General features: G+C 33.3%; 1 protein-coding gene across 1 annotated transcript; it reads left to right on the top strand.

The window, feature by feature from the left end:
- The first annotated feature begins 5,950 nt into the window (after window positions 1-5,950).
- Window positions 5,951-20,383, top strand: LOC133328445 (uncharacterized). Its single transcript, XM_061537013.1, has 3 exons — window positions 5,951-6,322; window positions 6,387-6,668; window positions 20,348-20,383. Exons 1-3 carry the CDS (start codon window positions 5,951-5,953, stop codon window positions 20,381-20,383), a joined length of 690 nt encoding a protein of 229 aa, XP_061392997.1.
- The last annotated feature ends 1,673 nt before the right edge of the window (window positions 20,384-22,056 follow it).

The raw sequence follows: 22,056 nt of genomic DNA, 5'->3' as shown, positions 1-22,056 counted from the left end.
CCTGGTTATATTAGAAAAGTATCATCATATGCAATATGAAGATGCTCCCGGTTGTAAACTCATTATAGAGCATAGGCGGGAAAATTAAATTTGGTCTCAATCAGCAAACATCTTTAAAACTCCAATGGACTCGAAGGATGGCTCTTCTGAATGAAAGGAACAAAAGTATAAGAAGACATTACAACAACTTTGAAATTACACCACTTTTCGATTCGATAAAAATGCATATTCTTTCATTATTTGTAACAAATATCACAATATAATTCTAGAAGGAATTATTTTGTGATATTTCAGGATTCTTGAGCAAAATATATATTTTTGCATTTCTTGCTTCCATTGTACTTATCATAGTATCCCGCAGTGTATACGACATAAATTTTTGTCTATGCTTATCTCAAATGTATTTTTGTTTGTAGGCGTGCAGCAATAGTACATGTAGAAGTGGTTTATTTTCATTGAAGCTTAAATATTGCCGTATGTATCATTTATTGGTAAATTGCATATTATTTCAATGTATCGCCCCAAAAACCTATATTAAGTGCGTAATTTTATTAGTATGTGACTTTGAACACATAAAAAGGCACACATTCACAAGGCCGTATCAATATATATGTTGTTTATCTCATTTTTTTATCTTAGACGAGAAGCTATTTTCTTTATATGAATGTGACTTAAGGTAAATGCTGTACTATTAAAATGAACACGAATTGCCTCGAAACTGCAAATCTACTTACTAATGGCTTTAAATAAATTTTATAAAGCAACATTCAATACAATAAACATATTTGTCACAAAATAATTATTTATATGTTTCAAATTAAAAAATATATAAAACTAGCAGACCCGGCAAACGTTGTTTTGCCTTATCAGAATTGCATCAGTATGAGAAACTATTTACCAAAAATGTACGTCAAATTTCCACAATAAAATATTCATAATATTTTCCTCATGACGGTAAACCTTCATTTACTAATACTCTAGTATATTAAGTAATATTGTTATTGTTAAATATTAAATTACGTCAGTATGTGTGGTATTTCAGTTTATATTTAGGTGTAACTCCCACATCCGAACATTTAATTCAGTTTAGAAGGTCAAGTTTTGATCTAACTTCTCTTATCTCAAAGATAATTACTATTCCTATTTTGATCACATCAAAACTGGCATGCATAAGTTCTATAAAAGGTGTGTTGTGTTCAATTACTCCAATCTCTGAACTTTTTATGTTTTTCTCAAAAATTTCTTTGGTAAAACTCTTCTCACTGCATTTAGAAACAATCGAAGGAAAATTTGAGTCAAATTTGTGCAGTCGTTCTCAATGGAAACATTTTTCACATCATGAAAAATATACTTGAGGAACCATAAAGGCACATATAAGTCAGACACCTGAGCACCTTATGCGCAATTGTCTCCATGTAGGATTCAAATGTATATACATATATACTTCCCGAATATAATACAATTTTCAATAATACTTTCCATAGCTAGCTAAATTGTTAAGGTATTTGTAATGGACATTTTGGTATATCCTATGTATATGTATTGACATTTTTCACAAATAAAGCTATTAGTTCCTATTTAGAATACGTTCAAGTTTCAGCCAATGATTCAGATATAGTGTGGGATAGATGCCATGTGTTGGTTTTATAATGTATTATTGCACGTTTTTACGCCTTTTATATTTGGTCCATATTTTGGTATTGTACGATTTTATGTACTTTGAAAGTATATATTGCCTCTAATTCGGTATTTCATGCAGGATAAGGAAATTCTCCTTAAATTATCGGTATAGTATCACTTTATGGTATAATTGTAGGCAAGTTTTGCAAGATTTTCGCGTATTTTTCTAAAAATGTTCTTTCATAAAAGCCTTCCCACTTCAATTACAGACAACTGAAAGATTGATGAGTTACTATACATTTTACATCATTTTTTATAAATAGGTTTAAATTAATTTTAATTCAATTTGATAAGTTATTCTTTTTTCGTTTGACTCCCACGCGCTTTTCACAAAAACAGGTTATATTTTAGTCGGTGTCTGAATACTTAACGTCGGCACACGCCGATTAAGCACCCAATATTTAATCGGGCAAAACACAAATAAGCTATATATCGCGCCATCTGTCGGACGATCTTAAAATTAAACACAAAAACACTACTCACGCCTCATAGAGCATATACGTAAAGTTTGGTTAAATTTGGTGCAATAGTTCTTGAATTATGGTGAAAAAACACAAAAAACTAAATATTGCACCATCTGTCGGATGAACTTCAAACTACACAGAAACACTCCTCAGGCATCATAGAACATGTATATAAAATTTGGTCCCAATCGGTGCAGTAGTTTTTGAGTTTAGCGATCACGAACATACATGTAATTTTTATATATATAGAGATAGAGATATTAATTTCATTGTCAAATATAGAGGGATTGAGGGTTTCCGTTCTATAGGAGCTATAACTAAAAGTGCATCCATATTTTTGGAATTCGGTTTCAATGTCATAGCCATACACCCATGATCGTCACAAGTTATGAATTTTTTTAGGATATTTTTACAGTTATTGACGATTTTTAACAGCTCGATGTCACATTATTTATTAACGTCTCATTACTTATTTTTGGTATCGATATTTTGTATTCATCGAAAACACAAAATACTGGAAAAGAAAAATCATTGTTTAGTTCATCCGAAACGATTTTTTATATCCTTCACCATATGGAGTGTCTTCACAATTTCTTTAATCGTCCGGGCGGGACATGGAGACTATGACAAACCATGAATCTACATTTTAAAAATTTGAAATTCCAAATTACAGTCCTTTTCGGTTGCTTATCTCAACCATTATATGGAAGCTACATCAAAACTTGGACCGATGAATCCCATGCCAATACCATGCTAAATTTTAAAAACTCTAGGTGGGAAATGCGACTGAAACCTTCAGAATAAAGTATTTTCAATACTAAACATGTATGACAAAATTTATGCCTGACTGGTCATAGAATTTACCGATGTGATGGCAAACTTTTGCAACTAATTAATGTATTGGTCTAAATAAACACCAAGTTTTCATTTGGCATGTAGTGATACGCCACGTATCACTACATGCCATGCTATGTTAAAATCTACAGGATGTCACATCGAATGAATGTACTTTCTCTTAAAAACATCACTCTTGCTTTTTGCTTTTTTTCACTTCACTATCAACCTGAAAAGCCCATACAGACGATGTCCTATAAAAACCTGCAAATCAAATTAGCCCCATTTACTCGGCTAATGTGTGCAATGATAAATTACTGATTCTGGGCAATTTATCCGATATCAAAAACACTCACACTTGATATCCCTGGGAGTGGAGTGGACAAGTCCGAAAGGATACTTAATCCGAATTCGTTTGTATTGCACAGGCATACACATACACCCAGATAGACACAGATAACAGGACCAATATGTTTGAGCGACGATGACGACGACACATATACAAAATGAATGTCGGAAACATACGTTGAAAGATTAATTGGTAACGAAATTAAAATTTTCTGGCCACATTGGAAATGAATTGCAGATGCATGTGATGATACACACACACAAACATATCTATGTACATATGGCATAAAGGTGCAAGGATTGAAATGATTGCCATGAACGGACCAGCGGACATAAGGAACTATAGTAAGCCATAGTAATTTGAATTGAGTACACATACATTAACATTTTTTTTTAATTTGGTATTCAATGTCAGTGTGTTATAGATTCGGTGCTCTATAGCAAAATGTACATTTACTAAAGACTTATAAAATTTTAAAATGTAAAAAAAATTAAAATATGTTTATGTTTTTAGTATTGCGAACAAACTTTTCTCTTGCTGATTGATCAAAATACCATTTGGGTCAACCCAATAAATATATGATAATGATCGCATTTAAATTGTATTTAATTACATGCCAAAACTTACAAATGCCTGTAATAGACCTACATAATTTGAAACTATATAATATCGGTTACCATTATTGTGTAGATGGCTTAAAAATGAAAATGTGAATATTTATCTTCAAAACTGTTTTATTGTTTTCCAAAGTTCACAATATTGCTATGTTGTAGAAGCACTTATTCCACTCCGATTGGGATATCTCTAAAACATGCATTTTTGGAGTCAGACTGCGGGAACAAAATTAAGTCATTGGGTGGGGTGATTGCTATACTGTAGATGACCCATCAGAAGACGTCCTGCAGGCAAATTGTGGTGTACCAATGCGTTGTTCAAGCAAAACAGTCGCCACATGTCCACTTTTGGTGATGAAACGATCGACTATTTGCTTCAAAGAGTTTATCTCAGTGACAACATTCTTCAAAGACTCGTTGGATCGTTTTGTTTCAGGTCTGTCAAAATCGCGATAGAGCTCGCAATATTGAAGAAAAAGCTTTGACAATTTTCGCATACATTGGTACTAGCCCCAAGATGGTATTAAAATATGGGTCCTTGTTGTAACGTGACCGTTTCATACATTATGCACTACCCAAGTTAATGTCAATCCACCTTAATATCTCGTAATAAGAAACGTCTCAAAGTAAACCTAAGCCGGCATAATTACCTGTTTTGTTCATACTCAATGCATTAATCGACAGACACTTTTCTTGAAGTACACAATAATTCTCATTCACTTCGTAGTACCATACGGATATATGTTCCACTTTTCCATGCCGAAGGGGTCGATCTCGGACGTAAACGAACTCCGAGTGACGAAGATGTGTGGCTCGTCCACAGACTCGTGTACTGGTAAATGCCAAAAAGGTTTCGGCCTCGCTTTGCCAGCTCCTCGCTCATAGCCAGCTCCCCGCTCATTGCCAGCTCCCCGCTCATATCCAGCTCCCCGCTCTTTGCCAGCTCCTCGCTCATAGCCAGATCCACGCTCTTTGCCAGCTCCCTGGTCGTTGAAAGCTTCTCGCTCATAGCCAGCTCCCCGCTCATAGCTAGCTCCCCAGACGTAGCCACCAGGGCTGCCAGATTTGACGATTTATCGTCATTTTGACGATTTTTTAGTCAAAAATTGAAAAATGACGATTTGACGATTTTTGCCCAGAAAATGACGATTTTTGGTCATTTTACTAATATGGCAATATTTGGGTTCTTTTTGTTATGGCAACAACAAAAATGTATAAAGCGAAAGAAAAAAGTAAAAAGAAGATGAATATTTGGCATATGTGTGTTTGCGTGTGAGGTATACTTTTTATTGTCACAAAGCCAACAACAGTTTATGTTTGGATGAAAATACCAATCAGCTGTGCTGTTCTCTGGATAGACAGCAACAAAACAAACGAAAGTTAACGGTTTTTGTTTTATGACACGGGCAAATGAAATAAAATTGGTGAACGGAAAAGTTGAGTACAAAGTTATTACAAGTTCTTAATAATTGCTGGTTTTAAAGGAATTATGGACAAATTTTTAAACAGAGACGGTGGTAAGTGTCGGCTTTGGCAGATATCAGGAGAAATATTATATGGTTTTATAAAACATTTCAGCAAGAAACTCTGACCCTGGTGATGAAGATGTTGGTACATCGAATAGTTCGACATTGGTAAAATTTAATAAATGCATTTATGAAAACAAAGCATTCAAATCCTAATATTTACTTTAGGATTGCAGAAAAAGGCGCAAGTTAAAGAATGATTGGATGGAACATCCAGACATTAAAAATTGGGCGCAGAAAAAAAACAACCATATTTTTTGTGGATTCTGTAATTGTGACCTTAAAGTTTCATCTGGAATAGCTGACCTTTTAGCTCATTCGCACACAAAAAAACATCAAGCTGCGGCCAGTTCTATTACACTAAATCAGAAAAAAATAGATGAAGTGTTTGTTCCCAATCAAAACGTTGGTATCAAGAAGGCAGAAATACGATTGTGCCTCTTTATTGTGGAGCACAACCTTCCATTTCTAGTTGCTGACCACATGACCAACGTTTGTCAAAGCTCATTTACGGACTCCGATATAGCTAAAAATATGACACTTGGTCGGACCAAAGCTACTTCGATTATAAAAAACGTAACTGGTAAGAAACAACATGCGATTGTTTGTGAGCTTTTAAAGAACAACACATTTTCCTTGTGCGTGGACGAGTCCACGGATCTTTCAAATATGAAATCGTTATGTTTGGTTGTTCGAGTTTTTGTTGATTATCAAATACATGATCTTTTCTTTGGATTACTTAATGTTGATCAGTGTGATGCTAAAAGTTTATATAATTTAGTAGTTGATCAATTTAATAGAAATAGTATAGATTACAAAAGAAACATGATTGGATTTGCCGCCGATGGAGCATCTGTAATGACTGGCAAAAATCATTCAGTTGCGACGCTTTTGAAGAATTATATTCCTCACTTGATTGTATATGTATAAATGTATATGTCATTCTTTGGCTTTATGCTCTTCATATGCATGTCTGCAACTACCTTCAGCAGTTGAGACATTGGCAAGGAATATTTTTAATTACATTTCTAACAGTCCTAAAAGATGCAACCTATATAAAGAAATCCAAAAACTGTTGGACATTCGTCCAAAAAAAATGTTGCATCCAAGTCAAACAAGGTGGTTGTCTTTAGAATCGGTTGTTATCCGGATTTTGGAACTTTATGAACCCTTAAAAATTTACTTTCCATTTGCGGCCAATGTCGACAAAATTGATACTGCTAATATTATATTTGAAAACTTAAATGATACTAATGAAATTTACTTGTCATTTTTAAAATATATTCTAGCAATTATTACTAATATAAACAAAATGTTTCAAAGTGAAACAACGGAAATACATAATCTATATTCTCAAATGGAAATACTTTTCAAGACTGTTATAAGTAATTTTGTAAAACATGAATTTTTAAAGACTGATCAGATATATTTAGTTGATTTTAATAATAGAAACAATTTCTTAGACAATGATCACATATATTTGGGCATACATGCAAAGGAATTGTTAACAAAAAAAAACTTAATTCAAGTGAAACGAGTAAAATATATAATAACTGTATAAATTTTTATATTGAACTTTGTACACAAATTTTAAAAAGATTCGATTTTGAAAGCATTTTTAAAAGTTTATCTATGATAAGTCCCACGTATATTAGAAATGAAAAAAAAAATTCATTTTTCGATATCCTTAAAGAATTTCCACATTTTGTAAACGAAGATGAAAAACAAAAATTGGATTCAGAATTTCGCGAACTAAGGTTGTTTGATTTTAATAACATTTGTGAAAATAATGAAACGGATTTATTTCGCTTTTAGAATGCAATATTTGATTTGAAACGTGGCGATGGTTCATATGTTTTTCCTATAATAACTAAATTTGTTCGGAAGATAATGGTATTACCCCATTCCTCAACAAATGTTGAGCGTGTTTTCAGTCAAGTAAACCTTAATAAAACGAAAAGTCGAAATTCCCTCAATAAGGATTCAATGGAGGGTATACTTTATACCAAAGATTATTTGAAAATTAACAAAACAAATTGTTATGATACATTAATTAAAACCGACATGTTGAAAATGATTAACTCAAATATTTATTTACAAAATGAATGACTTCATAAAAGTCGAAATGCCTATTCAAATATTTATTTATAAAATAAATTAATTTCTTGATTAGCTTTAAGTACAAACGTGTTTAATAAATTGAATACCTATTTTATGTTCCTTTTAATAAAAAGAATATATTTAAATATATCTAAATGTTAATTTAGAAAAATTTCAATTTTTGACGATTTTATAAAATGGGTTTGACGATTTGTGCTCAAAAAATCGTCATTTTGACGATTTTCCAAAAAACAAATCTGGCAGCCCTGGTAGCCACACTAACACCCACTAACTACTAACCGAGTCCTGACCAATCCGAACCAGCCGACCAACAATCAGTTAGCCGAGTAGCCAGTCGATCACTAACGAGCCGAGTATCTTCGAGCCGACTGTAGCCAGCCGGCTATTAACGAGCCACCCAGCCACCAATACCACGATTAAAAGATTTCAACCATCAACACATAAATGTTTACCTCAAATCCAAACTATTATTCATATTGTAAACACCAGAGTATTATAATAAATATTGAAATTGTAATCACTGGTGTTTTTGTGGATCGTTAGGTACACCCTGACAGCGACTGAGCTTACTTCAGCCTTAGTTAAAACCACTCGATATAATGTTTTAGTAATGATCCCATACAACGGTAGCTCTCACCGATATTCGATATTTCGGCAATGTTTTTCAACCTAGTTAGCTGCAAATTAGTTTTTAGCTTCTCTAATTATTCCCTCCACCATAAGGATGGCATTCAAAATATCTCCTAGGAGAAAACTAATGTTATGATAGGACCTTGAACATGCCGAACAATACGTGAGAAAAACTATTAATTCTCAAACATTAATTAATTAATTCTCAAAGCATCTAATAGTGAGGCTGTCGTGATATGGAGCTACAATAAAACAGATGCCCATATTTATAATATGGGATATGGGGACTTCCCTGAAACTTGGATCATTATTAATAATTTTTTGTACGGAGATATGTTACACAATGGGAACCGAAAATACGAAATTACAGCTAAATTAATTGAAAACGCGTGCAAAATCCCCAAAATGCCGAATATTGGAGGGTACAGTTATATGGCGGCTACCCCAAAACGTGGACCGATATACCCCATTTGTAATACCAAACATTCTAGGAGTAATAGCAATGTATGTGAAAAATTTCAGAGTTCTATCTTAAATATTGCGACTTTGTGCTGGTCGTTGCTTTAATTATACCCTACACAACTATGTTGTCAGGGTATTATAGCTTTGTGCAGCCCCAAGAGTTTGTCCGTCCGTCTGTCAATTATATTTTGTAAACACGATACAGGCCACAGTTATTAACCAATCTTCACGAAATTTTGCATGTAGAATGGGTTCTGGCCAATGAAGACCCCTATTTGGTAAAGATCGGTTAATATTTAGGGGATGAAATGGACCAAATACTTAATTTTTATCGGTTTTTCTGGTCGCTCTAGAGACCGCAATTATGACCCAAACATCGCGAATTTTTACATAGAGAAGGGAATCGGGCCACAGAATAAGCTTGCCTGTTTTGATAAGGATCGGTCAATATTTAGCGGGTCAAATGGACCCTGACTTTTGTGTGAAAAAATGCAAAATTTGTATTCTATAGCGTATAGATTTACCCCTGAAGGACATAGACCCGAAAAGTTGTTGGTATATTCAAGGGCAGTGGTTGACCTTTAAATTAATACCAATTATATGTACTCAGATGTGGGAGTTACATTTAAACATTTACAGGTGCTTATGTATTCAGATATTATTTAGTAACCCTTTACCACACTAGAGGGCGGAAATATAGCGCTGATCGCTTTAAAATGTTCCATGAAGTTCCAATTATGGGCAAGGATAACGCCTAAAATTTTCGGTGATTTCAGATTTGGATATAGCTCCCAAATATATATATATATATATATATATATTCCAAATGGTGCACCAAAGTCCATATATATCTTTCGATTTGCACGAAATTTTGCATAACGTACTGAATTCAGCCAAAAGTGATGTCTGCCAAGTTTAGTGAAAATCGGTTTAGGTATAGCTCCCATATAGTTTGGCCGGTTTTATGTAAATGGTGCACCAAAGTCCCTATATATCTTTAAATTTAAACGAAATAAGGCATAGCGTACTAAATAAAGTCTATAGTGATGTGTATTAAATTTCGTGAAGATCGGTTCAGATTTAGATATAGTTCCCATATAAACTTTCGTCCGATTTTAGGTAAGTAGTGCACCAAAGTCCTTATATATCATTTGATTTGCTCAAAATTTGGCATAGCCTACTGAATTGAATCTGAAGTGATGGTGGTAAGTTTCGGGAAAATCGGTTCAGATTTCTATATAGCTTCCATATATATTTTCGTCCGATATTATGTAAATGGTGCACCAAAGTCTCTATATATATTTCTATTTGCACGAAATTTGACATAGCGTAATGAATTGGGTCTAGAATGATGTGTGGAAAATCGGTTCAGATTTCGATATATCTCCAACATATGCTTATTTATTCGTTCGATTTTACATAATTGATGCACCAAACTCCTAATGTTTGTTCAATTAACAGGAAATTTTGCACAACGTATGACGTTACTGCGTTTTGTTGAAATTGGTGCAGATGCAGCCATAGCTTCCATATGTATTTCGAATGAAATTATATTTTTTGACAGTGCGGCGTATCGAATATATTTTTTTTTTTTTGAAGGACCATTAACATGAAATTGGATGAACCAAAATATGTTGTCTTTATCTAAATATGAACTGACTTAGATCAATCCATTTCAAGCAAAAATCAACCGGACATCCGTTGAGCTATGTGTGTTCTTCTACAAAATGCACCTACGGCATTCTATGCCTAATTTTGTACGTGTTGCAAAATTGCATGTCAATCTGACAAACAGGAGGAGTTTGGTGCACCATTTGCTTATAATATATGCAAGCTATATCCAGATATGAATCGATTTCAAAGAAACTTGTCACAGAATAGGTTATACTAATTTTAGTATATTTTGCTGCTATCGATCATATTTTGGGTCCGAGGTGCATCTTTTGCATAAAATCGGACGATAATATATATGGGAGCTATATCCAAATCTGAACAGATTTCAAGAAGACTTTACACACGCTATGTTATAGTAACTTGAGTACGTTGTGCAAAATTTTGTCCTAATCGGCCTTACTTTGGGTCTTTGGTGGGCTGTATACAAAAAATCTGACGAAACTCTATATGAGAGCTATATCTAAATCTGAACCGATTTTCTCCATTTTCAATTGGGTTCGTCCTAAGGCCAAATAAATGAGCTTTGCCTAATTTTATATAATTCGGATCATAAATGCGACTTGTACTTTGTTTACAATTTAACATGGGCAGACAGACGGACGGGCATACAAAAATCGACTAAGAAAGTGATTATATGCATATTCTCAAAAGGAAACGTGTCTATCTCATTTCTTTTTGCCTGTAACAAAGACATAATACCCTGTACCACAGTGCTATAGATTGCAACAAACGATTGGTAGAATTTTCGTTATAGGTCCATATTTTGATATGTTCCCCATATTTTCATTTCACGTAACTGTCAGTATTCCTATGGTGGAGGGTATCCTCCATAAGTTCGGCCGGGCCGAACTTAAAGCTTTTTCACTTGTTTTTATTAATTTTTGTTGAGTGCTTAAAAACAAAATTCAAATATTAATATGTCAATATCAAACTGCAACAATTTTGTTTGTTGTTGTGACCTTCTACTATTTACCAAATTTCCTCGTATTTAATTTTCATTAAAAATATGACAACATTTTTTTGCTCACTTCTACCACAACACACATGGTTTCCGAAAAATAACAAATTTGGTTTTCGTTTTTTCTGTTTTTTGTCTGAACACCAACAAATAGCACAAAATATGAATGGCAATAATAATTTCAAAGAATTCAAAAAGTAAAGTTAGTAAGTAATTTATATTGTGGTTGAACTATGTGAGGTTAACCACATACACACACATGCTCATTTCAAATGAATTTACCATGTTGGAATCAGGGGAAGCAAAGGATGCAAATGTAAGGGGCCTTTAATTGCGGTAGTGTCTTCGTTAATATTCCTATGTAGAAATTATTCGAATTTATGAATGCATCCAGATTGCAATAACCAAATAGTAAGGAAAGCTCAAAAAGTGAGGGATCTGTATCTAAATTTAGGTTGAGCAATAGAACAAACGTTGGATATAAAGTGCATAATTTAATGAAATCGTACCAGAATAATAACAAATTCGTTTGATAAATGTGTCCAAAATCCTGAAAATGTAGTAGACAGTTATAGCCTATAATTGAAATTAAACGGATTGCAGACAAAATTTTATAAAGGCCTTCGCAATTTGCTTAAAAAAATTAAATCAATACGAAAATACTCGCATGAATATTAAAAAAAAAACCAGTAAGGAAAGTAATAAAGTCGGACGGGGCGGACTATATGATACCCTTCACCACTATGGGTATATTAAACAGCATTATTAACATGAAATTGGATGAAACAAAAGATATGATATTTATCTAAATGTAAATCGGCCTAGATCTATCCATAAACATGTCATTAGTTTGGGACAAAAGTATGAAAATCGACTTCAAACAAATATCAATAGGTCATCCGTTGGACTATGTCTGTACTTCTAGATAACGCAACTACGTTATTCTAGGCTCAATTTTGTACGTTGTGCAAAATTTGATGTCAATCTAAGAAACATGAGGAGTTGGAAGTACAATTTACTTAAAATCGGACTAAAATATATATGAAAGCTATACCCAAATATGAAACGATTTCAACGAAACTTGTCACAGGTTAAGTTATACTAAGTACGGTACGTCTAGTTCCTATCAGCCATATATTGGTTTTTTGGTGCGTCAATTACTTCATATCAGCTATATCTAAATCTCAACCGATGTCACACAAAATTCTGGACTAAATTCAGTACGCTATGCAACATAAGAACTTTGGCACATTATTTAAATTAAATCGGACGAAAAAATATATATCTAGATCTGAACCGATTTTCACGAAACTTGGCAGACATCGCTCTAGGCTCAATTCAATACGTCATTACAAATTTCGTGCAAATGGAAAGATATATAGGGACTTTGGTGCACCATTTACATGAAATCGGACGATTTTCACGAAACTTGGCAGACATCATTCTAGACTTAATTAAGTTCGCTGTGCCAAATTTAATGCAAATCGAAAGAAATAGGGGAACATTGGTGCCCCATTTACCTTAAATCGGACGAAACTATATATGGGAGCTATATCTAAATCTGAACCGATTTTCTCGAAACTTGGCCCACATCATTCTGGACCTAATTCAGTACCCTGTGCCAAATTTCATGCAAATCGAAAGATATAGAGGGACTTTGGTGCCCCAATTACCTTAAATCGGGCAAAAATATATATGGGAGCTATATCTAAATCTGAACCGATTTTTTCCCAATTTCAATAGGGTTCGTCCTTGGGCCAAATAAGTGACTTGTGCCAAATTTCATCCAAATCGGGTTATAAATGCGACCAGTACTTTGTTTACAATTTAACATAGACAGGCAGACGGACGGGCGGACATGCATAAATCGACTCAGAAAGTGATTCCATGCATATTCTCAAAAGGAACCATGTGTCTATCTCGCTTCCTTTTGCCTGTTACAAACATATGCACAAAGAGATAATACCCTGTACCACAGTGTGGTGTAGGGTATAAAAACCACACTGAACACAGATGCAATTGTTCACATACACAGGCATATACATTCGAGCATGTACAATATGAGAATAATTTACATTTAAATAAAATTTCAAAAATATTTTAAGTGGCAACGTTTTATTACTGACAAAAGCAACAACAACAAAATGTCCCTATTTATAACCTCCGAACCTTTTTGGAAATCTAAAGAAAGAAAAAAACACAAACAATGCAGGCCAACAGCACAAGAAAGAACAACAAAACAAATTACAATTTTACGGCACGTGAATTAAAAAAAAAAATCATATAATAACAAAATAGAAACTAAAGCCACTGAGTGGAATACAAAACCATTCCTATCACATGGGACACAAATTGGGAAATTTTACCCCAAAAAATCCCTTAATGGAAAATAAGAAATAGGTTTTGTCTTTCAATGCGGTAAAAAAAAGCATACATGTATGCATGTTTTTTTTTACATACTTACGACAATGCGTATAAAAGTAAGTCTTTTTATTGGCTTTTGTCACGTAGCAGTGTTTCGGGGGCGTATCATAGCATAAAATCAAATTAGCATGTGTATTGGTGTAGAACACGCATCCTTATATGCATATATCCCCCTGTCATATTTATTTTTATTTTGAAACTTTTAGTTATATATCTATCCATGTCAATGGGTCAATTACGCTGAAGACACTAACAGATTTCCAAACCTACCGTCGCACAGTGGGAAAACAAACAGATATAGCGCGCAGAAAACAAAAGTAGATGTTTTACTGTATGTTTATCGATATTTTGGATAAGAATAGATTTAGATGGACAACGCCGAATTTTTTTTAGAAAAAACCTAAATTTTTAGGTGAAAATTACTATTTTGAAGCTTTTTAAAGATTTTTTAATAAGCAACATTTTTCGTTATAAATAATAGTACTCCTAAAATGGGAGCTTCTTTTAAGAATTCCGAAACATTTGGAGGGTAAAAAGGGGGTTTAAGCCAAACACTATTGTTATTATATGTATCTCTATTATTGTTAATATTATATATCGAAAACATTAAACTATATATAAAATTTAGGCATTACTTATTAAATACTAATCACATTCAGAATCCGAGTTTTGATCTGAATTAGTTGGTAGCATTGGATCTACCAATAGTTTAAGGACTTCTTCAGATGGTGGCTCACTATATCGATGGTTAAGAGATGTACTACGAGACAAACTTGATATTTTTGGATCAGAAGAAAATAGCAACCTATTGAAAAGATCCCTCATTGTTTCCTCACGACTCATTTTTCTGGTGTACAGTTCCCTGTAGTTCCGAAAGTCCTTATTTCTGGATTCCATGGCTTCTTCAGACAACATTCCTATGTGCGAAGCTGCACATTTAATTATATCAGCTCCATGCACTAATATTTTGTGTATGCTTGAAGGCATATAGAACCAAGGATATAATTCCACGAAAAGAATAAATGTTTCCGCAGTAAGGCCATGGTTGAAAGGAAAATTTTTAATTAATTTTTCATCAACACCAGTTATCGACTATGCCAAGCCAGGTTGGCTAAAAAAACGCTAAAATTCATTTCTTCATTCAAATTTCTTCGAAAGTGGCCAATCGGAGCTATTATTTTTCCTTGCCGTCTATCATTGTTAAATGTAAGATGTGTTTCACCTCTATGTCTGGATCGTCTGTTTTTGTATTTAGAATATTTCCGATTTGTTCCTTTAAAAGATTCACTTCTGTTTGGATTAAGGACGTGGTCTCCTTTTTTAAACAGAGTTTAATTGGACGACGAAAACGAGTAGATGAAGGCAGCGGATTTTACCAAGCTATTATGCTATCCACTTTTTTTATCACACCCATTTCTCTGAAACCTTAAGACGGGCATTTTGAACTTGTTTTTTCTTTCTTATCTGTTATGCTGTGATCTATTCCAAGTCATATCTATTCCAAGTCATATCACAAAATTCACAAATTTTTAATTTTAATTTTTTTTTGAAAAAATTGCACATAAATCCGAGAGACGCAGAAAGTCGCAGGAAAAAATTTAGTATGATGTTCTAGACAGACACACAAAAAAATAAAAAAATCAACGCTGAACTCGACTGCACTCCTACGAAACAGCTATTTTAATTGAAGGAATTTAAAAAAACGGACCTTACATATATTTAGCCCGAAACACCTAAATTAAAATAACTTATGGGTTATATAACTATTCCATTTAATTAAATTCCAATACTATATATCAAAAATGGACAAAATTCTACAATAATATGTTCACAGAATGTAACATTGGAAAAACTATCTATTTTATGTGTACCGTTATTCCGTTCTAAGTTATTAATTCGGATTATTTTATACACACTTAAGTACACTCAATACTCTACTTTAAAACTGCTTTAATGTTTTAAAGTTTCCTTCAAGTTATTTTTTTTATTTTCTGGACACTAGATCGGTATTTTTCCCCCACCTCATATCGGTGCGTATGATTAATAATAAAATCAAAAGTCGGACTGTGCCGACCTTTACTACTTTTTGTACAAACAGAGATGCTCCTACGTACAATGTGTTGCCGATATAACAGACATGGCATCCTTGAAGGATCATTGCCATGAAATGGAATATATGTGATTCTGAAATCTATACAGAATATCATACCAATAGGACAGACGTTATTATTGGTATAAAATTGAGCAAAATTATGTAAGAGCTGTATGTAAATCTAGACCGCTTTGAAGCAAACTTGAAGCTGAAGCACATATCGGTGTCCCAACTTAATCTCAAACGTTTAGTATTTAGTGCACAATTCCACGAAATCAGACGAAAACATAAGAAATCAGATATATACGTGATATATCTAAAACTGAACCGATGCGCAAAATTGCATCGCAATCAGACAAACCTTGGGAGTTTGGGTCCAAATTTAAATAAAATCGGATAACAATATATATGGGAGTATTTCGAATAGGACACAAATATGAGTTATATATAAATGTGAGTCTATTTCTAAATTTCTCTTTTAATCAGACAAAGATTGGATGTTTAGGACAGTATTTACCTAAAACCGGACGAGCTATATTGAAATCAGAACCGATTTCAACAACCCTTTGCGCACATAGTTAAGGGTGCAAATTTATACGCTATGCACAATTTCGTGTAAATATATTTTTTTATATACTCCACCATATATATATATATATTAATATATATATATATATATTAATTTTGTCATTCCGTTTGTAACACGTCGAAATATTCATTTCCGACCCTATAAAGTATATATATTCTTGATAAGGGTAAAATTCTAAGACGATCTAGCCATGTCCGTCCGTCTGTCCGTCTGTTGTAATCACGCTATCTTCTGAGGGAATTGAAAGCGGGCGCTGAAATTTTGCATAGGTTTGTCTTTTGTCTGCAGGCAGGTCAAGTTCGAAGATGGGATATATCGGTCCACGTTTAGGCATAGCTCCCATATAACGCTAACCCCAATTTTCGGTATTTTGGGGTTCTTGAGCGCGTTTTTCAACCGAATTCGCTGAATTTTGGTACTTTGGTTTTCTATTGGGTACTTAATGTATCCACAAAAAATTATGAATATAGGTCCACTCTTTCTGGTAGCCCCCATATAACGGTACCTCCTAATTTTCTGTATTTTTGGGGGGTTTTGATCGTATTTTTCCACCGAATTGGCTGTAATTTAGTACTTTGAGTTCTTAATAGGTACCAAATCTCTCCATAAAAAAAACTATGAATATAGGGTCATATAAGGGTACCTCCAATTTTCGGTATCTTGCGGTTCTTGAGCGTGTTTTTCTACTTTTTTGGGGTAGTCCCCATAAAACCCCATTTTTTATATTAATATATTTACCTAACTTGTTCCGCGTTTAGGGTTTAGTTCTAAGACTCTGTTGTAATCATTACACCTGCGGAGGATAGAACGTAAGGTTCGATAATGTACTATATATGAACCCGGATTTAGGCCTAGGCCTAGCCCCTGTGTGGGACGTACCAGAAGGATTGGATCGATATTTCCCAACAAAGTTTAGAATAAATAATTATAGGCAAAGTTTGGATGAAATCAAAATTTCACATTTTCAATGTACCAAAGTGTATACACCCTCATTAGCCATAAGGCTGAGGGTATAAATATTCATTAAAAATTGCTGAAATTATCGTTTACATAATCAGTTTGTAGAAAGGTCATTTTTTGGTATGTTCCCTTTAATTTCATTTCATGTACCTGACAATATATCTATGATGGAGGGTATCCAAAGTTCGGCCCGGCCGAACTTAACGCTTTTTCACTTGTTTTATTTTTTTCTTCTACCAATCTTTTAAAAACATTATATTTTTTATTATTTGTAAAAGAATATACATTGTAATTAACTACTTTTTAATTTAGATATAGATCTAGATATAGCTCCCATATATATTTTCGTCCATTTTAATGTAAATGGTCTACCAAAGTCCGTATATATCTTCCAACTTGCACGAAATTTGGTATAGCCTATAGAATTAGGTCTATAATGATGTGTTTTTGTGAAAATCGGTTTAGATTTAGATATAGCTCCCATATATAGTTTCGCCCGATTTTAGATAAATGGTGCACCAAAGTCCCTGAAAATAATTTGATTTGCCTGAATTGTGGCATAGCGTATTAAATAAGGTTTAAAATGATGTCTACACCTTATATATATATATATATATATATATATTCGTCTGATTTCAAGTAAATATACCCAAAGTGGTGAAATGTATCACCGTCCGACTTTACTACTTTCCTTACTGATTTTTTATTCGATGATGAGAGCTTCTTATCGAAAACACGAGCTTCTTACCGAAAAAATTAAACTAAGCGGAGCAGTCAAGTCGGACGGGAATGATCATATTATACCCTACTATATCTGAAAAACTAAATCTCAAGCCTGTTAAATGTGTGAGATCATTGAAACTCTTGTGTGATAATGGTTATATTAAACAACATTACAATAAGTGGGCCACAGGAAAAAATTTAGTATATCTTCCTATCAATTTCATTTATATACATCCCTATTTCATACACTTGTAACTGTTCCATATCATATGTTCCCGGGACTTTCCCGAATGGAGGCAAAATAAAACTGTAAATATTGTAATATTTTAAGAGTATTATCAGTGGTAATATAATTATGAGCCTGAGAGATATAAGCTAAAAAGAGCGTTCAGTCATGCGACTTTAAATATTAAGTTGGGGAAAAAGAAATCCATTATTTTTATATTTTATTATTTTTAGCTCCTGGGCGATGTTACGACTGCCGGTCAACGTCGATCATTTCTCCGATTTTATCGACATTTTCGACGACCGGCCTATCAGTGCGAGGTGCATCTTTAACATCAAAAATTCCTGAACGGCTGTTACAAAATCGGAGCCATAAACACCATTCACAATTTTAGCCGATTGGCTTGGATTTTCGCCCTTGTCAAAGAAAAACTGTCAAATGTGCCAAATTTTCTTTTTGTTCATTTTAATTTTTAACACCCTGTAACTCACAACTGAATGCACCAAACAAAAACACCAATATATTTATAGCAAATAATTTGTTTATTGCGAAATGTAACCCTTCCAACGAGCATAAATCTGAAATTGTTTGATCGATACTTTACGAGAAATCTATCAGTACAGCAATCTGCCGAAAAAATAATGGATTTCTTTTTCCCCAACCTAATATATATGGGAAAACTGAAATTGTGTCAACAATTTTAACTATATATATTATTTATATAAATAAGAAATATCAAGCGTTATTATTGTATTTCCTAAACATTAAAATGTGATCTGACCATTTTTTTAAAATGACACGAATTACAAATCTGTTCTTTTTTTGTACTTTTTGTGGTAAGTTTACAAATCTAACAAGAAATAAAGGAAAAATTGTCGATTTTGATTTACATTTTCCCAGAAAACCAAATATGGACCAGTTATATATGAACCTTTTGGTCCGCTAAATATTTACGTATCCTCATCCGGTTTTTAGTCAATTTCATAACCTAAATATTAAATTTTCGTGACGATTGGCGAACTACAATGGACAGACATTACAATGGCATCAGAAACTCTTAGGACCACACAAAGGGTATACCTATGCATGTTTTTTGTCCCCAAAATCATACGTGTGAACTCAATAAATCAAAGAGTAATTACCAATTTATATATCACATATCTAAATCACTACTTGTATGTGTTATTTTAGTATGTAGCAATAGCAGTGCACTTTCGGTTCAAATCCCAAATGAAATTTTCATTCATATTCAAACATTGTTTTCGTTTCCGTTAGTGATTGTCCTCATCTGCACCCAAATACCACAAAGACTGGTAGCCACAAACAAATAAAATTTTCATTCCAAAAAATTCACAGACATTCTTGCACCACGACCAGCGCACACACATACACACACCCTCAACAAATTGTCAAGGCTATGTGTGGTTTTGGTCGATTCTGTTTTCCTTGTGTGAAAATAAAGCGTAAAAAATATATTTTTGTTTTACAGAAAAATTATTATGAAACATTTAATGAAATTAAGAGCTTCGAAATTTTTGGTGTCTTAAAGAAGTTGATGTATAATCGGCCAGCAATTAATATTAGACAATAAAGTTTGTTATATTGCCATTGATAGTTTGACCGGTTCATTTTTAGAAGAATAATTATATACTGTTCATTCTACCAGTGCAATCTTCTATAAACTCCAAGATACGAGTATTTTCTACAACTTGATGATGTATTGAATTGGAATTCATAATTTGAAATTTGAAATAATATCCTAAATTACCAGTTCTAGGAAAATATTCTATTATCTTCTATATACTGCATCGCATAGAAAAGCCTAATAATTTTCTCATTTTAATGTTATGTTTTCCATAGAATTATTACGAGCGTAATTTCAAATCGATGAGGTCTTCCCACTTTTTGATTTTTTATTCGCAAATTGAAATATAATATTCTGTATAACAATCTGCCGATGTTAAACATAATTTATAAAAATCAATACTAACTTGTTAACTTAAATTTTTTAATTTCTAAAGAATTTCATTTACTACTATGAATACCCAGCTTTTTAATTGTTTGTTCAAATTAATTCTGAACATGTTTCATAACATGCATGTTGCAATATTTGTAATATTATATGTTTGTTAAACAGAACTGAATGCTTTATATGGAAAATACTTTTCCGAAGCATTTATTTATTGTACATATTTTTGTAAAAAAAAAATTTTTGACATTTATTTCTTTACATAGAAAAAGCAGAGAAAATTACAGAGAAAAAGCAGTGAGGGAGCAGTATAGTCGGACGGGGCCGATACGATACCCTACACAACTACCACGAACTCTAACTTTCTGAGGATGTTTATTCCGAGTCTGAGTAATATTTCGTGATATTCGCCCCCTTATGCCCGTTTAGAGGTCAACAACACCTCTTCCTTACTTTTTCGAATATTCAGTACAGTCCTTCTTATTGCTTGTCCATATTACCTTCACGGTGGGTTGTGTTGTGATTTCGGATTATACTTGACTCGAAAACACACAAAAAATTAGGTTTTCGGTCCCTTTCATCCCAAAATTTTAATCTGATCATCACCGAAAATTGTAGGCGTTGTTCTTGACCATAACTGGAACTTCATGAAAAATTTTAAAGCCATCAGCGCGATATTTCCCCATCTATAGTGTGTAATGGGTTACTAAATAATATCTGAAAACGTAAGCACCTGTAAATATTTGATGTAACTCCCACATCTGAGTAGATACATCACTATATTTGGTATCAATTTAAAGGCCAACCACTCATCTTGGATATGCTATGAACTCCTCGGGTCTACATCCTCCAGGAGTAAATATATATGCCATAGAATACAAAATTTTGTAATTTTTCACACAAAAGTCAGGGTCCTTTTGACCGGCTAAATATTGACCGATCTTTATCAAAACATGCATGCTTATTCTCTGGCCCGATTCCCTTCTCCATGCAAAAATTCGGTGTATTTTAGGATAACTTTTTCGGGTATTTTAGGATAACTTTTAAACAAATTAAAAATTTTATCGATGCCTTTGTCAAAGCTAACTATGATTATTTTTTTAAATTCAATATATTTTGACAAAAAATGTAGATATCAGCCTTACTGGTTGACCTAATATATAGACCTTGACTGCAATGTTAAAAATGAATAAAAAAACAGCAAGGAAAGCCCAAAAGTCGGACGGGGCCGACTATATGATACCCATCACCACTTTCGGTACATACAAGAGATGTTAATATCTACAATATCCTGTAGATAGAACAGACATAGAATCTTTGGAGGACTAGATAGATATTTGAACCAAATGAAAAATCCCCATACACATTGCATTCTGACATCAATGAAAAATTACATGTCAAACGGGCAGACTTGGATTCTTTGGTATACCATTTGTATGAAGTGGAGTAAAATTATGTATGGGAGCTATATATAAACCCATGAGCAACCATTTGATTTTTGTTATCACTCTATATTCAATTTACTACCCTTCGGTGCATCATTTACATAAAATCGAATGAAAATATGTATAAGACCTATATTAAAAACTGAACCGATTTCAACAAACCTTATCACACATCATTATACCCTTCACCACACTATGGTACAGGGTATTATGTCTTTGTGCATATGTTTGTAACAAGCAAAAGGAATCAAGATAGACCCATGGTTCCTTTTGAGAATATGCATATAATCACTTTTTAAGTCGATTTATGCATGTC

Source organism: Musca vetustissima, unplaced genomic scaffold (assembly GCF_032173495.1).
Source record: "Musca vetustissima isolate MV318-11 ecotype Yass unplaced genomic scaffold, APGP_CSIRO_Mvet_v1 utg15531, whole genome shotgun sequence".
In the NCBI taxonomy this organism is placed as follows: Eukaryota; Metazoa; Arthropoda; class Insecta; order Diptera; family Muscidae; genus Musca; species Musca vetustissima.
Note: the sequence above shows the minus strand (reverse complement) of the source record. Positions and strands in the feature narration are given on the sequence as shown.